Below are 20,190 nucleotides of genomic sequence, written 5' to 3' on the forward strand. Positions count from 1 at the left end.
GTCTACATCAAGTAGACTACAAGATATATGGTACTTTTCCATGAGGATAAGTTGAGCTTACTTAATATGAAAGTTAAATCAGATTTTAATTAATTACATGGGGCCCACTAATTAAGCAAAATTCCTCTCTTTTTCCCTTGCTTGGCTGGCCCCTCCCACCTAGCTGTTTCTCTCTCCTTGCCACCTAGGCGTCTACTAATTACTTCTTAATGCCCCCCCTAATAGCCGCCCCCCTCTTAATTTAATTTTAGGGAAAGTTTAATGATAAAATAACTTCTCCCTCCAAGCCTAGAAAATCTGAAATTCAAATTCAGATTTTCTCCTTGCCTCTCCCTAGCTCACGGCCCAACTCTTCCTCCCTTTTCTTCTTCCCGCCCCTCGTCAATATTGAATGGCGGATCCGGAAATTGAGTGAGGGCTTGTGTTCAACGCCGACGGTAGCCTCAACATCCTCCGATCCCCGTTCTTTGACGCGGGGTTTGAGCACGAAGACACAGTTGGCGAATACTTGGAGCGAATTCTTCCATCACTTGTGCGCGTCATCGACCGACATTTTCAAGGCTACGTTTGGACGATCACCGGGCGCCATCCACCACCACTTCCACCGGCGGCTACCTCTCCGGTTACGAAGTCCTTCGTCTCCTTTTTCGTTGTGGTGCTCTTCATCTTCGTGTGGTTCTTTCTTCTCCGCTAAAAGCCAAAGAGTGAACGAGTGAGAAGGTACTCAAGGTGAATTTTCTCATTATTTATTGTGGGATTTTTGTTATGAGCATTTAAGTATTTCATTTATCTTTGAATGTTATGAATTGATTGGTTATCTCAAAACAACTCTTCGTCTATGCAAGTTGATTACCTAGAATACTTTTAATCCTTCCTTTTATTGGTGATAAATTTTTATTGGCAACGCTCTAATTAATCTTCATTTTAATTTCCGCACACAATTCCTTCATTGTTTCACATCAATTATGTTGTTCATGTCCAATATCATAAATTACAGGATCCTTAGTTATGTCGTTGGAGTTTGTTTCACATGTTTTACGTGCATGCAAGATATTTTTTGCAGACAATAAATGACTCGTAAATTAACTTCACTTAGGTTTTTGTGTATATAGTATGTGTTTACTTTTTTTATAATTTATAATGCAAATTTCATGCTCTGGATCTTTTTTTTTTTTTTTTAATTTTTTTTAATGCTCTGGATCTATGTTTTCGCTTAATTGATTTTTTTTTTTTTGCAGATTTTTGTCAGACAGAAGAACCGCAGCTCTTCAAAAGCTTCTGAAAATCCAATAAAAGTAAGATATAAACTTGAAAGCAGTGAACCATTAGCAGTCGTACGTAAAGCTGATGGATTTATTATGTGTGCGGACATGCTTGGTCATTTGCTTTAGAGCTCTTATTCAATATGAACACAATTCTTATTTATCTCAACTTCTGATTTAGATATCGTCTCCCTGTTTAAGTTGGATATTTAGTTTTGTCTATCTTTTCAGTATATTAGGGCAATTTGAGCATCTATGATGTCAAACCACAAGGAATTGCATTAGAGATTATAAAGAAATTGATTAATCTTTGTAATATAAATTAATGTTTCACAAGATTGGATGGTTAGAATTTAAGGCTATCAATAATGTAAGGGCAATCAATTACAATGTAGAATAGCAAGCACTTGAAAATAATTTCATTTTATAAAGATAAATTTAAATAGTGTAAACAAGAGATCCCACACTTAACAAATAGGAAAGTCACCTTGAGTTTCTCTCGCTCACACTCATTTAAGAGTGGTTAGCGGGAAAAGGATATTAGCAAGCCGAACGATGCCACCAAAGTTGAGAAGACACCTATGGTTGTAGGCTTCTACCTTTTCAAAACTCATGGGCCTGGTTGTAGCATCATGTGAATCCTATGATCTTGTGCAGCATGCTTTAGTAATTATTTGAATACTAATGTGTAGGTGGCTGATTAAATATTTTCATTCTTGTAATGCTTGGGCAATTTTCAATTTTTCTTCCAGTATGTAATTTTTTTGTTATACTTTTGTAGACAGTAAGGCGCATGAAATCCTCCCCTTTGACAGAACATGAGAAGGCACTTATCGACAAGGTGGTATTATTTCCATCAATATGCTCTTAGCAACTTGTTTGTTCATATTAGTCTCCACTAATTATGATTTTTCTAACCAAACTAGGGATTACGAATCTTTAAGAATAATTGGCTATCTGTATGGGAAAATTGTGTCCCCCATAGAGATCCGTCAATGCTAGCACGACAATGGCGCATTGCTACTGGAACCCAGAAATCATATAAAAAAACAGAGGTTGTTAAGGAGAAGAGGCGTCTATATGAAGCTAAAAGAAGAAGATTGAAAGCGTGTATGGCTGATCAAGAAAATTCAGAAAAGGAGGTGAGTTTGGATATTGTTAATCAAATGAGCGTCCTAAGAATCTTGTTTATTGCTGACAACTTATACATATTATGGATGCATGGAACCTAGGTCAATTATAGAGGTAACAGTGAGGGTGACATGGATTGTGAAGATGAAGCTTATGTTCATGAAGCCTTTCTAGTAGATTTGGAGGCTGGAAGTTCTAAAAACATGGTTCACAGCGGCCGTCTTTCATGCATTAACAATAGTAACAATCAAGCAATTCGGTTGATGCAATATAGAGGCAGCGGTAATGGTGTAAACTGTGACTCTATTACAAATGATTATGAAGAATCACAACTTGAAACTGGAACTAAGAATGTGCTTTTGAATTCTTCAAAATTACCAAAAGATGCAAATTGTTTGCATCAATTTTCCCAGATTGGATATGATGCATCTTACAGTATTTCTTCAAGGCATCTTTCTTCAAGTTTCATTTCAAGAACTTCCGGAGGTCGTTTATTGACACATTCCTATCGAGCTAGGAAGAGAAAAGAACTCCGAATAGTAAAGCTAGCTCCTGATTTCCCCCCCGTGAACCTTCCTCCATCTGGTCGTGTGATCTCTCAGTCAGCTTTCAAAATTTATCATGGCGAGTCAATGCATTCTGATGTAAATGACAAGGTGCTGAAGGATCATGCTCTTAGGGTTGCTCATGTAGCAGAAGCAGGTGTAAATGTGTTGAATCTTATAGAAAATACTTTCAAGCTTTCAGATAATCATCCAAATAATTTTCATTCAGATGGAAGCAACCTTGCAGATCAGATGAAAGAGAATGGTTCTGAATCTAATGTCCAGTTGCACCCATTACTGTTCCAGAACCCATCTCCTTTCTCATTTAATTGTCAAAACACTGCTCCAAGCTCCAATGATTTGCTCATTGGGTCTCAGTGCTCAATCAATACTGTTAGCACTGCAGCTCCTGACAATTCAAGGCGAGGATTAGGTCTTCCGAGAATTTCGAGTACTATTGATTTTCATCCTCTTCTTAAAAGATGTGGGAGTAATAGTGATGTCCCTATCACATTTGATCTGCTATCTGCTGATTTAAGAGCCCCACATGAAACTGGTGCTGTTCAGTTAGTAACTGGTGCATCATCTCGATGTCAGTGTGATGGAATGAGTAAGATTGACTTAAATATTCACTTATCTTCTACAATGGACATGCAAAGGTCTGTTGAAGTATGTGATAATCAGAATGTTGAGCTACATGCATCTACACCTGAGGAAAGAATAGCCGAGACAATTGTGCAAGCAAATTTGAAACCTTCTGACGCTAGAGACAAAGAACTTGAGGCTTCAAGGGAAACAAATTTATTGGTTCATTCAGCTTTATTCTATTCAAAAGATGGATTTGGCCTAAAAAAAACACCTCAAAGGCATAATTTTTCATGCCACCAAAGCATAGAAGACTTTCATGAAGTGTCTAACCCAGGAATTATAATGGAGCAAGAAGAATTAAGTGATTCTGAAGATGAAAGTGAAAATGTGGTTTTTGAATGTGAAGATTTAGAGGACTCCGAAGAAGAAGAATTTTTTGGCGACCCACCTATACAAATCCATAATAAGGTACAATTTTTGCTTCTAATTGTTTGACTTTATGTAATTATTGATTGAGGCAATGTCTCTTTGATACCTTATTGCATCAATTTATAATGCTTCTTTTTTATAATCTGTTTCGTTGCTACTAATAAAGGCACTATATTCTTAATGAGATGAGTAACTTCACTTTATTTTCTTTTAAGCGCTGAGCTACTGCCATGATAGTTGCTCTTTTTCTCTCTCTTTCACACCCACATCTCATTCTATGGTATGTTTTGGATATAATGGAAAACAACATGACACTTTATTGAGAGAAGCCCTGATTTTCACTTAAATCATTTCATTAGCAGGTTCCATGTTTCTCTAGCAAGGATGATGAATTCCAAGTTGCTCGAGGTCTTCATCAACTGCAGCAATCAAACTCAGTATTACATGCTTCTGTTAAGAGAGGAAAAGGTTGTAGAGGCGCCGTGAATGTGTCTCATGGTTTTCAGCATACAAAACTCACAAGGTGAAAGAATGAAAATGGCAGTACAAAAGGAGGCAAATCCTGTAGAAGTTCTCTCATTGCTTCTGCGCCCTCTCCAATCTCTTCTAAAGAAGAGAGGAGATGAAGAAAACTTAATATTGCAGGATTTAGCGTGTAACTAATTGCATGAGTGAGCATTCTGTTCAGAAAAATAAGGTCTGATTATATATTCCCTTTCTATGAGTTTATAGAGGCTAACTCAAGGACTAATTTGTAAGTAAAGTAGTGGTCCTAATTATGTTGCATAGAGCCATAGGAATTGTAGAGTCAACAACAACAACATCAAGCCTTTATCCCACTAAGTGGGGTCACCTACATGAATCCCTTTTCTTCATTATGTCCTGTTAAGAGTCAAATTCTCATTTAACTCTAATAAAAAAAAGTTCATTTATAATATTTTCTAACCAATTCTTTTCATGTCTATCTCTATATTTATTAACATAGGCCAAAACTAATACATTTACTCTCCTAATTGGGTCACCGATATGCTGACATTTTCTGTTATCAAACCATCTAAGGCGGCTCTCTTTTTTATATTTATTTAGATTTTTTTCCTGCTTGTACCATATATGTTTTTTTGATTAATCATGTATTTTTCCTTCAACTAAAATTTGATGGCTGTAAAATCCATTCTGATCAAATTTCAATGTTTTCCTTTTAGAAGTTACCTTTGGATGAATGGAATTAATCTGATCGTTTCCTATCTTTGTTAGTCCAAAGTGTCCATGTAAAAAGATGTCTATAATTCTGTATATGTTTAATACATTTATAATTTCATTTCTAGTGCAACTAACTGTTATTTTCTACATTGTTCATTTCATTGTTGGGTTGCTAGTTTTTATTGTTCTTGTTCAGTATTTTGGCTATAAAATTGTATCTGTTTCGGCTAATTTTCATGTGACTACTGATCTATGTATGCAATGCGCACCTATTTTTTGGGTATTGCATTCATATTTTATTTCTTATCCTAAATTGGTATTTGTGTCTGTAGTTTGAGCTCATGTGTGGATATGTTTTTTTGTATGATCTTTATGTGTGCATGCATTTGGATTTGTGTGTTCTTGCATGCGCTCTCTTAAACATGCATAATCTATGTAGACTGCATTTATGTGGGAACCTTTGTGTATGGATGCACCTTAATATCTGTATGCATGAGTGTTTGTGTACCTTTGCATGCACACACTTAAACATTTATAATCCTCATCCAATCAAATTAAAAATGCCCAATGAAGATAATAATCACTTGAAGCAAATATAGACAGATAAAAGCTAAAATTGTAATAGTGTTGAGTGGCCGGCCAACCCATCTATTAACAGCCGCGACCCAAAAAGGGGCTGTGCGTTTCGCGAACAGAGCGACGGGCAGACGACGGCTTCGTGCAGGAGAGCGAGGTAGGTTTCATTTTTCCAATTTTAGCAAATGATTTCCTTCGAGGATAAGAATTAACAATTCCTTTTCATTCTTATCGTTAAGGAAGTGCTAAATTGGGAGAAATTGCAACGAACAAGAGGAACGATCGAGAGGGAGAAGGAAGGAGGTTTGTATAATTTTTCTTTCCTTTTCGTATAAATTGTCTTAAGTAATTTCATCTAAACTTAGATATACTTTTCATTGAAGAAAAAGAAAGGAATTGAAGGCAAGGGGAAGGATTTTGGGAAAGGAAGAAGAATTTATATATTCCCAATTGTAAGTGATTTTTCTATGGTAAAATTTTTAGTTAAATTTTTGTAATTAATCATTTCTTATGAAAGTTATATTGTGGGGATTTAATGAATTAGAAAGGAGGAGATCAAATTATAGGAGTTGATTTCTTCAAGGAATTCAACAAGAACGAAATTTGAGGCTGAGGTAAGAATCACCTAAATAGATGTTATTGAGAAGTTTGATAAAATTAATCATATGTAATTTGCTTTACTATGTATCTTCTTAGGTGGTGACGAAATCAAAGACTTAGAAGATTCAAAATAGGTATTTATGAAATTTCCTTTATTGTATTTTTTTTAGTTTGCATTGATAAGAGTATGCATTTAATTGCTTAAAGCTTATGATTTATATAATGTTACAAAACTGTTATACGAAAGTAAAATTTTGTACAAGTATGGATATGTGAAAGAAGGCGTATATGAGATAAGAAAGTAGATATGAACAAACAAGACATGTGAAAGAAATGCGAAGTGAAAATGAAAGGCATGCATATAATTATACACATAAGAATGTAAATAAATAAATGTTTAAGAAATGATATAAATATAATTGAATAAAAAGGAAAAAGGGAAATGTTTTGCATGCAAAGCTTACAGGAGTTCACCCCCGTATGGTAATGGCTGGGGAAGCAATGTACCCGTGCACAAAAAATAAGGAAAAGGTTATGGAAAAGGAAAAGGAAATGAAAATGGTTGTACCTTTGGTACAATTAGATGGTGCTCTTGTACAATATGAAATAAGGAAAATGAATAATTGTTAAAGCAAATGTTATAAATGAACATGCTTTGGTATGTAAAAGGTAAAGAAAGGAATATGATATAATATGTATATGAAATGAAATGAAATAAAGAAAAAAAATAGGCCTCAAATGTTAAATTAATGAACCAATATCAAATGTTATGTATATATAAATATATATATGTATATTGTACTTTAAAGCATGTAAATTATTTTAATTGTTACCCACTGAGTTTACTATGTAAATTTATTCTACTAATTAAATGTTTTAGGTAAGTCTCCAAAGATTTAAAAATGACAGAAAGGGAAGAGTTCGTCTACAGAAAACGACGTACAAATGACAACAAGTAATTTGTAATTTGGGTATTAGTGGTTCTTCAGTACAAATAAGAAAGTAGTGAAATGTTTAATGAATTTTTACTCTCCAACTTTTAGTTCCAGCCTCGTTAAATCGAGCATCCGGGACGGGTCGTGACAAAAATAAGTGAAGGTGATGAAGAAATGTAAATGCTTTTCATTGTAGTTGAACATTAAAGTTCCTTTTGCTTAAGCAACAGACAGCATCTTCGCTAACTAAGATGGGACAACACTAAAACATTATATTGTTCATGTCCGATATCGTAAGCTGTGGATCCTTGGTTTTGTCGCTGGAGCTTGTTTCAACATGTTTTATGTGCATGCAAGATATTTTTTGCAGACAATAAATGACTCGTAAAGCAACTTCACTTGGTTTTTTGTGTATATAGGATGTATTTACTTTTTTATGACTTATAATGCAAATTTCATGATCTGGATCTATGTTTTTGCTTAATTGATGTTTTTTTGCCGATTTTCTTCAGATGGAAGAACCGCAGCTCTTCAAAAGCTCTTGAAAATTCAATAAAAGTAAGGCATAAACTTGAAAGCAGTGAACCATTATCAATCTTACTTAATGTTGATGGATTTATTATATGTGCGGACATGCTTGATCCATTGCTTTAGAGCTCTTATTCAATATGAACACAATTCTTATTTATCTCAATTTCTGATTTAGATATCGTCTCCCTATTTAAGTTGGATATTTAATTTTGTCTACCTTTTTAATATATTAGGGCAGTTTTCAGAATCTATTTTGACCCTTGTATTTTTGTCGGATCACTCAGATTTGCAATGATCAAGTTTTTGCATGTTTTAATGGTAATTGTAAATTTTTTTCACTGGTTTCTGATTGGTAATCATAATTAATAATTTTTCGTACATAATTTATAGGATGTGCTATTTGGTTTTGCTGAATATACATCTGAGTGAAAACTATGAAAAAAATCAACTGAAGCCTATACATTAACGGGTCCTTACGCTGACCTTTTATATGTATTAGTCAAATGATGGCTGAACTATAATATTTTCTCTTGTCTTTATTTTTTTAAATAGTTGGCATTATATTATTGAATAATAGTTGTTATAAGAAATGAGTTACATATAATACGATTGTGTTGGTGAATGTCGGTTGCTGCCCTGACAGCAATAGATACAATTTCAAGAGGAAAGTACGAGTAATTGCATGCTAGAAATGGGAGGTAAGAAGCTATGATTAGCGGTCCAGCTAATTGTAGTTGGTTGACAATAAAATACGGAGGATGCCCATGGAGGCATGGATCAATGGCAATTAGCTTCAGAGATTAAAATCTGGAGCACTCGGATTTGTCGAATTTTAGGATATATATATATATATTTTATTGTAGTTTTTTACTCTTTCAATAGATGTTTATATATCTCTATGTTTGAATATCCTTTGAATGACGATAATGCATGCAAGAAGTTGTTATTCACCTATTTTCTACATGTTATTAGAGCTCTAGGTTAGGGCCCCAATTTCTGATGGCTCATTTTATTTTACTTAATTCCTTCCTTTCTTCTCCATGTTGGAGAATTCTAACTCTATGAGAGTATCAACCATCATGAATGATATATGCTAAATTAATGCAATCAAAGGAGAATTCTAGGGATTACAATTTTTATATCGGCTTAATTGAAGAAACTATCTAAATTAGTATTAGATCAAGAAAAAAACATTTTTGAAAGAAAAATGGAAACTCCAGATTATTTTCCTGGATCTTGATCATCCAAAGTTCGTAGATTGGGATGGAGACTCCAGGATAATGTAATGATTGTGAAATTGTAGGTTGTCCAAAATCCGTAGGCTTTACATATTCCTCCTAATATCATATGAAGTCTGGCAAATTGTGATATTAATATAGCTAAAGGTCAAGGATGATGTTCTCAGTTATAAAATTATGAGAAAACTCTTAACCACAGAGCAAGTTAACCTATCCGTCATTGAATGTTTCAAATCAACTTAATACATAGATCTTAAGATAAAATACTGTAATGATATTGTGATATTGAAAGAATATGTCGAAAGAAAAATGATTTTTGGATTTTTGATATGTCTTGGTATTCAAAACAGCCCTATAATTCAAGAAAATTCAACACAAAACAGATTTTATTGAAAAAAAATCAAGCACGAACAAAACAAAATACAATGGACCTCTTTCGAGAGGAGGAAATTCTCTCCCAAACTATAGACACCATTAAGATCCCTCACACAAGAGAACTACAACACTCAAAATAAATTTCTGCATAAGAATAAAATAAACCCTACTATAGACTTAAATAAGCTTCCACCTGCCCTCCTAAATTAGCCTCCTTCCTAAAGTGTTTCCCTCCTTAATTTGAAATTCAATTAGTCAAAGATTTCCTAATTGATTTCCACTTAATGTAATGTATTAATTCCTAATTTATTTCCTCCTAATCTAATGCATTAATTCCTAATTGATTTTTTCCTAATATAATGCATTAATTTCTTGCTAGGCCCCACCCCCCTCAACCCTTTCTCTATCCTTGTTTGCCAGCCCAACATGGGCCCCAGCTGGGCTAGAATTTGCTTCTGCCGTATCAGTTTCTTGCTAGCTAGACACTATTTATAATTCGATAACTTTGTATTAAAATTTGGGCAAGAAAATCACATAATTAAGAAGAAGATTATTACACCATTGATCAACCGTAATGAAAGTAGATTCTTGTAATTAGGAGTGTCAAAACTTGACCCGACCCAAAACCTAATCGGACCCGACCAAAAAATTTTGGGTTTGAGTTAACCCGTTTGCCATACGGCTCCGGTTTGGGTTTGAGTTTTCAATCCATTTATACAATCATGTTGGGTTTGGGTTGACGCAGAAACCTAAAATGACCCAAAGGCACTCGAACCCGCCCGCTGCATCGCACCCGGACTCCGCCCCTTCGCATCGCACCCTAACTCTTCCCTCCACACCGTAGCGCCAGCCGCTAGTGAACCCTCCCGTGGACCCACGTTCACGTCCGGACTCCGCCCTTTACACACAGCGCCAACAAGCTCTCCCGCGGACCCGCGCTCGTGTTCAGAATCTGCCCTCTGCACGCAACACCAGCGAGCCCTCCCGCGGATCCGATCTTTCGTACGGACTCTGCATTGGCGCACTTGGACTTGCGCTCGCATCTGTACTCTGTTGGCTGTGTTCCAAGTTTGTGGGTGGGTTAGGGTCAACCCGGTAACCCACGCGCGTTTATAGAACCAGGTTGGGTTCGGTTTAACCCGTTTGGACCTGGGTTAATTCTCAATTCGAACCAAACCTGGACTGAAAACCCATTTTGACACCCCTGCCTTTAATGAAGAGATAGAATGAGTATTAAGGATTGAGTCAAGAGAACCACCCCCCCCCCTCCCAAATCATCCTGTTATAAATGGGACAATCCATTCCTAATACCTCATTGAATAGTCATTTCAACTTGCCATTTGATATTACATTATCTTCTCCAAACAAAGCGTGTCAGATAAGCGGATGCTTGTTTTGGCAACATTTAGGTTTCATAAAGTTTGCCCGTATTCCTCCATAGTATTCCCTTTCCCAAGTGCTTTGCTTTCCCCATGTCTCCCAGCCTTTCCTTACATATTCATCTTCAAACCCCTCTTCACATTCTTCCCACTTTTCTCCAAAATCAGCACCCCTCCTTCGATAATTTCCATCTTTTTTCTCCCAATGAACCCCCTTTACTCCATGTTCCCTATTCCCACGTCTCCCTACATATTTTCCCCCTTTCTCCTCCATGATTTCTCCATCGCTTTCCCTTCTATGAAAATCAGAATTCATAGTTCTTCCCATCGGTCCCTTTGCCTCCGATACCGCCGTTTGAATTTGATTGTCCAAGATCTTCTTCACCATCAGATAAAGATAGGAGAATTTGTCTTCTATTGACGACATCTTTTCTTCCTTGAAACCTTGTATTCTATAAACGAGAGTCGATCTTCCATCGTGGTTTCTATTTGGCTTATTTCCCCTCCAAATTGTTCTTCCAACGTATCAACTTTCTTGGCCGCCATAAAAAATTCTAGATATTAGATCAAAAATTCATTAAGATCCCTGCTTCCGATCAGAAATTCGCCGCTGAATTTTAGAAAAATCAGCCCACAATGGTCCAGGAATTGTTCTGATACTAATTTGATAGGAAATACTTGAGTTCGCAAGTTACCCTAATGGGAAATACTTGAGTTCGCAAGCAAACCTACAATAATTGGTAAAAGCAGCGAGAAAAACTCAAGAACTTTGGTGAAAACAAACCAAAACAGTTGATTGTATTATAGGAATCAAATCAAAGCAAGCGCAAAGCAAAGATACAATTGATTGATCCTCAATTCGAGAGGAGGATCGTTCTCTCACAATTTTTAGATGATGAGTCTAGAGCCCAAGAAACCCAAGAGAACTCCAAGAGAAACAATAGTCAAGCATGCCCTAACCCTAACCTCTCATGCTCTTTAAATACATATCTTCCTAATAAAAGCTTCCTAAAATAAACCAAATTCAAAATAACCTCCATATGCTTAAGCCCCGCCCCCTTCCCTCTCTCTATTTGCCGTGCTTGTGGGGGACCCACATGCTTGGGTAGTAATTTCTAAGGAGGTGGCTTAGCCCACCTCCTATAGAAGTGAACCGACCCCACCTGGATCGGTTTGGTCGGTTCAGGGAGAACCGTAACAAACATTTTTTGAGCTTTTGTAGTAACGTGATCTATATTGCTATTGCTGCCATTTTATTTTATTTCCCTTTGAATTTGTTTGCTTTTTTATTCTTTAATCAAAATAATATTTGATTGAGTTATCAAGGTTATTTATGATTTTTGTTAATAATTTAATTCACCATGCTATTTTGCTCTTAAATATAAGTTGCAACTTGAATTTGCAGAGCAAATTTTGAGTAATAATAATTGTTTCTTTTTGTATTGGGTTTTTTTATGATTTTTTTCCTGAAATGGCAATATCACGAGTTATCTTATTTGCTTACTTGCCCATTAATTCGAATCTTTCTCTTGCAGACGGATAAATTCAAATACAAAGAACTTAAGTATACATCAATCTCCTAAATTTTTACAAAAAAGGATATTATACGAGCTTTACAATTGCTTTAAAAGGTAATTATAGTTTATTTCTGATTTTGCTACCTCAAGTAAATATATTTTTTGTGCTATGGAGATGCAATGAATGAAGATTTATTTGGTTTTTTGCTTGTATTAGAAGGACAAGCCGTCGAGGCTGTTGTATTTGAACACCAGCATGTCTGAGGTGTGCATTGCATTTATGCTCTATGCCTTCAATTTTCTAAGTTTTTTTTTTTTTTTTTTTCATTTTAAAGATCCCCAAAATTTTGAAAATTTAATGTACCTTTATTCTCTTCATTGCTGTCACATGCTTCTTTATGGGATCAAAATTCCTGCAAATATCCTTTCACATGATTTTTTATAGTTTGCTCAGTATCTTTGTTTAGTTGTATGAGTGTTATTTGTGCTTTCAAGTTTGCATTCTTAATTAAAGCAAACTATTGCTGGATTATTAAATCGGATTACGCAACACCTAATGGGGTGTAGTGGGCTTGCAGGTTGGTGTATTTCAATTTTGCTGTTGAGCTCATGTGGAAAGGTAATATTTGAGCTGTTTTGTTCTAAGTATATTTGAGCATGATTTTACTGTAAGAATAATGATTATATGAATAATTATATTGTTCCAAGTAATTAGGATATGAACTAATAGCATTACTCTTTCTAATGTTTTTCTTGAATGACATAATTTAAGTTGAGCATTGAGAAAATATCAGCCTGATTCTTCCTATTGATGGAGGGAAGCTATGAGTAGTGACCGTTTATCCATTATGTGATTTGATGAGCACTTTGATCTCATTCAAGATATTTTAAGTTTTAAAGTTTGGCATATAGCTTTGACATTCCCCTTTTAAATATATATGAGATAATTTTGAGATAAATAGATAGTTATTATATATTTATCTATTATATAAAAGAAGATAATTGTGCTATAATTAGTTATTATGAGAGTCACACAAAATTTGTGTGTTATTTTAGATAACATTCCATAAATACTTTTTTTTTGTAACTATAGAAATATAAGTGCTTTAAGTAGCCTGTCTATTTTAAAATTTTTCATACTTTTGAGATATTCAATCCAAAATGCAATCATAATTAAATTATTAAACCAAATAGCAGATTCAAACATGTCTCAATCCATCAAATGAAACTTTGTTTCTTTATGTATGTTTTATAGTTTGTCAAAACAACAGTAGTATATGTTTTTCCCCTACAAAAATTATATTCTTTTGTTATTGCTCTATAACCTTGATGAATATGACCTATTTTGCCTAAGCTCGGCCCTGCTTTTTATTTCCATTTGGCTGATTGAGCTTTGGTAGGATGCTATATAGATTTTTTATTCTTATTGCTTCACAAATTGATTCCTGAAGAGATTACTTGTGGTTGTTTCTTTGTTTTTCCATGCAAATGTTTTACTTGTTAATACCAAAGAATAGTACCATTTATTTTTATTTATAGAACTTTCAATTTGAATTATTGTCTTCTATGTTATTATTGTTGGTGGAAGCATCTAAAGAGAATTATTGGTAATTCATAAACTTTTTTCTTGGAATTATTTGAATTATTGGTGTCAATATTTAGCAGTCATTATCAAATCTGTTCATTTTTTGTACAAGTTTGTTAAAATATTTTTTATTCCACATGTATATTTCTTCATTAATTGTGCATGTTATTTTTTTGATTCAATTTATTGTAATATAATTAATTTAAATCTTTAATGCTTGTCCAATTTGAGCTATTTATATTACTAATTTTTGTATTAAGAAATTTTATTGTTAATATATATATATATATATTTTGTAATTTTATTATATTGTGAAATGGCCTTTTTTTATTAGATTTAAATGAGAATTTGACTCTTAACAAGATATAATGGAAAAAAATTGATTCATGTAGCAGATCTTATATAGTAGGATAAAAGTTTGATATTGTTGTTATTATTTATTATATTGTATTAATCAACTAGTGGGGTGGAGAAAGAGATATAAGAGGAAGAAGAAGATGGTTATGATGATGATTATGCGGAGAATTATGATGATTATAAATTTGCATTTGCCATTAACATTTTGACGCTTTATAAATATCAACTAATCATGATAAGTACAATGCTTGGTTTTAAGTTTTAATAAGTATATTGTTGACAACATCATATTTTGATTCCTACAAAGAGTGTTTCATGTGTATGTTATTTTACATGTTGATTATTGGAAGTCACTAATCAGTCACAAACATGTCAACCAATGATTATTTATCGGATCATTGCAATCAAATTTTTGTAACCGAATCACAATTGAATTCGTTATCACTAATCATATGTAGTCACAAAAACAAGTTTTATATATATACTGACATGACTCGCTGACTTGGGTCATCCCGTTGTCGTCTTTATTACCGAGCTCGCCATCATCGCTGAGCAGTCGTGACTTATGAGTTCTGACTTGAAAGGAAGGAACGTGGTCAAAGGATCTAAGTAAGCGAGCTCGCTATTGTCACCAATATTCCCTTTCATAGTCGTCGTTCTTCTCCCTCCTGAGTCCTGTCGTCGTCGTTACTCTGTTTCAACAAAAAGAATGGCGAGCTCGTCGTTGTCCCCGAGCAGTCGTGACTTCCAAGTTCTGACACAACAGGAAGGAATGTCGTCGAAGGAGGCGAGGCGAGCTCGCCGTCATCGCCATTCATCTCTCCACATAGTCCCGTCGTCCTCGTGGAGCCAAGGAATCGAGTCAGTTCGAGTCAACTTCTAGTTTGCGGGTTGAACCGGACCCGACACGTTTGAAAAAAACGGGTTGAATCCTGGAACCCAAACTCGACCCGTTTGTGAAACGTGTTGACCCTAATTCAAAATTTTGGGGTTCGATTCGTGTCGTGCTTGACACGAAGAAAGTTAAGAAACTAAAGAGGAAAACCAGCCAGTCATGAGGATTAGATTATTTATTAATTAAGTATTAATTTAATTAGTTGAATTCATGTTGTATGGATATTTATCACACAAACCGAGCAGAGTATGCACCAGGATTTTTACGTGAAAAATCTTGGAAAGGGGAAAAAATCATGGGGTCAGATTCAATTCGAATGATTCCACTAAATTTGAATGAGTTACAACGCAAGACCCATCTTTTAATTTGGAGATAATGAAATTATATTAGTTTAAAGAGTTGGGCAGAAGTTTGATGTCGTTCGATGATGAGGCATAAATTCAACAATACTCGGTGGTCGGGCGAAAGTCCAAAGGCGTTCGACACTGCGACCAAAGTTTAGTGACGATCAGAGGCTGGGTAGAAGTCCATCATCGGCTAGCGGTTAGGTAGAAGTTCGGCAACGGTCGGCAGCCAAGCAGAAGTCCAGTGATGACTGGTGGTTGGGCAAGCTCGATGATGATCAACGATCGGGCAGAAGTCCAGCAACGGCTGGTAGCATGGAAAAAGTCCAGCAGTGATCCAACAACAGTTGGTGGCCATACAAAAGTTTGGCGGCAGTCAGTGGTCATACAGAGGTCTGACGATGACTGGTGTATGGGTATAAGTATGGCGATGGTCCGACAAGGGCAGGTGGCTGGGCAGAAGTCTAACGACAGCCGAAGATAGCAAGTGGTTGGGTAGAAGTCCGTCAACGGTTCAATGATGGCTGGTGGCCAGGTAGAAGTCCGATTGTGGTCCAACGACTAGTGGCCTGATAGAAGGCCGGTGACGACTAGTGGCCGGGCAGAGGCCCAACGGTGATCAAGGAGGAGCTTGTGGCAAGAGAGATCACATATTTCTCTTTTTTCTTCCCCTTTTGTGAAGAATGTAAGGTCTATTTATAATTTTTTTGAGTGACATGACTAGTAAATGGTGAGAATACAAATGCTAGGTTGAGAGCATTTCAGATGGATATTTGATATCGATTTTTTTTTTTGATCATATACTGTTTATCATGTATTTGATCTCTTAATGATGTTATAATTTAGTGATCTTGGGCTTGTTGGATTCTTCTTGTTGAGCTGCTCCATTCGACTATAAGCATGTCACATTTGGAAATTATTTGGTAGTCCAACTTATGCTTTGAAGATTCCAAATGCACTTTGGACCCTCGGTTTGGACTCATTTGGGCTCAAATTAGATCGAATTTGGTGTTGTTGGGTTTGTCTTTCCAAATTATTTGATTCGACTATAAGTTTGCTGAAATCAAAGTTTGGATGGTCTCAAAATTAATTTTGGAATTTTTTTATTCGAATTTGTCTTGAGATTCGTGCCCGATCAAGATAATTTTTTGATGATACATTAATAATTATAATTTAGTGGTATCAAGTAAAGCTAGAATTAAATAAGTAACTCATATTTAAAACACTAATATCGTATGAGTTAATCACTTTAAACCTTGAATAGCATTGTCAAACAAAAATTTGTCACTATTTAATATATTTCTTACTAACAGTGGGGGAGCCAACATATTTAATATGGGAGCCCAACTTAATTTTTTTTTTTAATTTTCCTCCAGCAAGAAAAAAAAAAAAACTATAGCATGCAACCTTATAAAAAATTCAAATAAACATAATCACTTTGATAAGCAATATTTGACATTTTTCTCGATCAAAATTTGTTTATCTGCTTATGAAGAGCTATTGAATTGAGACCAATTGAATTACACCACCGGGAAAAAGAAAATATTCGCCAGATTTCTATGCTTCGGCGCACCTCACCGAGTAGAAGGATAAAAAATAATTATCAGACACACAAATAATTAAAACATTATTTTGACTCTCATAGATGATTAATAAAGAAAACATTATTTTGTCACATATATACAGATATGAGAAGGTTTAAGTTCCTCTATTTTAACTTAGTCTAGAGATATGCATATGGATATGAACTATATCATATTAGGGGTGTGAGTGAGCTGAGTCGGTTCGAATTGGACTCGTTTATGAGCTCGTGAGTCGAGCTTATCGAGCTCATGAGTCACGCTTGATGAGGCTCGCGAAGCTCGCGAGGATGCGAGCCGGCTCGAATAATTATTAATTTTTTTTAAATAAATTAATTTTATTTATTAAATTTAAATATTTAAAAAAACAATAGTAATACATGTTTAAATTATTTAATAATATAAAAATAATTTAATATTTAATGTTTAAAATTAATAATAAATGTTTAAAATATTTAAAAAAATCTTGCCAAGGCTCGCAAGCCAGCTCGAGCTCGTTTATAGTGGAACGAGCTAGAACTCAACTTTCAACTTGAGTTCAAGCTCAAGTTCGAACTCGCTTTCCGACTGATGAGATGAGTTCGATAGTGCAAAAATTCTACTCGTTTTCACCCATAGACAATATAGCTTCGTCATCATTCTAGCATTAACTATTAGGGGCATTTTCAGAATTTTGCCCTCCCCTCAACAAATCTTTGTGTCTTAAATTTATCAATATGTGCCAGTTTTGCCCATCCAACCTTCGGCTTGTTTGCAGAGTTTATCGAATTTGCAGCCACGCCCCTCATTCGCTAGAGGTCGCATTCACATGAGGTTGCCTTCGCCTTCGCGAAAGGTCTCCGCAATCCTCTCATTCATAGTCGTAGCCCACGCCCCATAGCCATCATCTTCGCGCATCTCCATGTTTCCAATCGCGTCTTCGCAAATCTCCCTATTCCAATTGTCTTCATGAATATGATGTTCCCAGTTTGCAGTCCCCTTCTACATTCGACATTATTGAATGTAACTTTTATTTGTTTTGGCTCCTCCCTACTACTCCACTTGCTCTATTTCTTGGTTCTCTTTTTTCCTTATCTGCATATTAAAAAAAATTAGGTAGTTCTTGTAGACTATTAGTCATAAGGATTTAGCTTTCCAATTCAAGTTGTTTAGCATTTCTTTAGGGTTTATACTAGCAATGTTCATGAATCAGTCTAGTAGAAACTAACTTGTTTAGTGATCAGTTTATGTCTTTGACTAGCATTGTAGTTCTTACAAAATAGAATGTAATTGCCAAAAAAAAATATTCTCTTATTTTATAAACTTATTGTTCTGGCATTGACATTATCAGTTGCTATTGGTATGGTAGAGAGAGCATTTTATACAATAAAAATTATTAAGCATTGGTTACGTAGCAAAATAGGAGATGCCTGACTCAATGACTGTCTAGTGTTTTATATTGAGAAAGAAATATTTGATTGTGTTCCAAATGAAGTTATTATGCAACATTATCAGAAAATACAGAGTAGAAGCAAAATTTATAATTTTCTTTTTTATTTCATAAATTATAATAAAATATAAGGTTTTAATTAGAATTTTACAAGGCTTTTAAAATCGGCCCGGTCAATGAACCGGAAGAAGAAGATGTTAGCGGTCGAATGGTTCGACCGGGGTCGAACCAGATGACGTAATTAATATTTATTTTATTTAAATATTATAATAATTACACAATTATGTAACGAAGAACGCTCGTAGCCTATTTTTTACCAGATTTCTAAGCCAAAAAAACAGGAAGAAAACATTCAGATATACAAAAAATATGAACATTTCAAAAAAATCTACCATTCAGTCATTCACCTCACACTACAAATGAGTGAAAACAAGAGAACTTTTTTTTTTCCATCAAACTTAGGCAACAGAGCTACCAGAAATTCTACAAAACCAAGTCAATCGTAAATTTAAAACTTCTAAACATCACAAGATCTATCTGATAGCAAAACTACTAGCTATAAATACAGTAACTCAACGAAGCACGCTGTGTCGAAATTTAAAGCTGTTCATTACCCCGCTGTGCAAGTGTAAGTTGAGATTGTTTCTTGCAAAATACAACTAAAACAATCTCCTGCACAAGTTCATGAGAAACGGCAACTTAAACTGCGAAGTGCCGAAGCACGCAGCAAATTAACAAGAGGACCTTAAATCCATTTAAAAAGTAAAAAACATGCATATGCTGCTGCGAGCTCTCATCAACAGCAAGAAGAAAACATTGAGAAATTCATGTCTCTGATTTTTGAAAAAAAAAATCATTTCGGAACAAACCAGAATGGTTGGCTTCTCGAACGAGCAGCTTCGGGACTAGAAGAGATGCCGGAGATGGAGAAGAAGACGCCGGAGAGAAAAAAGAAATAGCCGAACCCGAAAAGGCGATAGCTGCGCGAGGCGACAGCTGCGACACGAATGAGATAGTTTTTTTTTTTGTTCTTGGCTTCATATAATCTCTGTAGTCCACAATCCATCGGCAGTTCGTTAATCTCAGCCGTCCAATACCCGATCTAGCGAACCGCGCGGTTATAAGAAATCGGAACCGGTTCGGCGGTCGGACCGCCGGTTCGAGCGGTTCATCACCGGTTTAATGCGAAACCGGTTATAACTTGAACCGTAACCGGCCGGTCCGGTCCGGTTTTAAAAGCTTTGGAATTTTACTAATAAAAATATATATAATTTTGATATTTATTTTTTATATATTGAATTTTGTCCATCCTAAAAAAAATTGGATCCAACCCTCTTAACAATATCACCACAAACAAAGTAAATACGTTTTATAATTTAATATTTCAGATAATAAAAATCTGACAATTGAATGCATCGATGCGGAAGTCAATCTCATGTATGTCGTGTATGGAGAACAAATATAGTGAACGAATATATAGTAGAAATAAACTAATAATCATAATCTAAATTCGTATTTACAGATACAGAATATGATAGTTGGTTAAGATATACCGATTTCTTTCCAACAGCGCCCTAAGAGCAAGCTGGTCCAAGGCGACGCATTCTCCTCGGGCCTGTAGTGTAATAATTCATATTTTAATTTAGTGAAATATTTTTTTTCAGGTAAGTTATAAATCGTTTAAAAAGTGACGG

At 35.1% G+C, this 20,190-nt stretch overlaps 1 protein-coding gene across 1 annotated transcript in view; it reads left to right on the forward strand.

Annotated features, from left to right (window-relative positions):
- LOC110108211 overlaps positions 1-6,034 on the forward strand; it is a 33,411-nt gene extending 27,377 nt beyond the window's left edge. The window contains exons 6-11 of the mRNA XM_028700690.1: positions 1,239-1,295; positions 2,044-2,103; positions 2,189-2,404; positions 2,495-3,994; positions 4,315-5,888; positions 5,971-6,034. Of these exons, the coding sequence (XP_028556523.1) occupies positions 1,239-1,295; positions 2,044-2,103; positions 2,189-2,404; positions 2,495-3,994; positions 4,315-4,482 (2,001 nt within the window). The 3' untranslated portion in view covers positions 4,483-5,888; positions 5,971-6,034. The remainder of the gene's footprint in view (positions 1-1,238; positions 1,296-2,043; positions 2,104-2,188; positions 2,405-2,494; positions 3,995-4,314; positions 5,889-5,970) is intronic.
- The last annotated feature ends 14,156 nt before the right edge of the window (positions 6,035-20,190 follow it).

This window comes from Dendrobium catenatum, unplaced genomic scaffold (genome assembly GCF_001605985.2).
Source record: "Dendrobium catenatum unplaced genomic scaffold, ASM160598v2 fragScaff_scaffold_1574, whole genome shotgun sequence".
In the NCBI taxonomy this organism is placed as follows: domain Eukaryota; kingdom Viridiplantae; phylum Streptophyta; class Magnoliopsida; order Asparagales; family Orchidaceae; genus Dendrobium; species Dendrobium catenatum.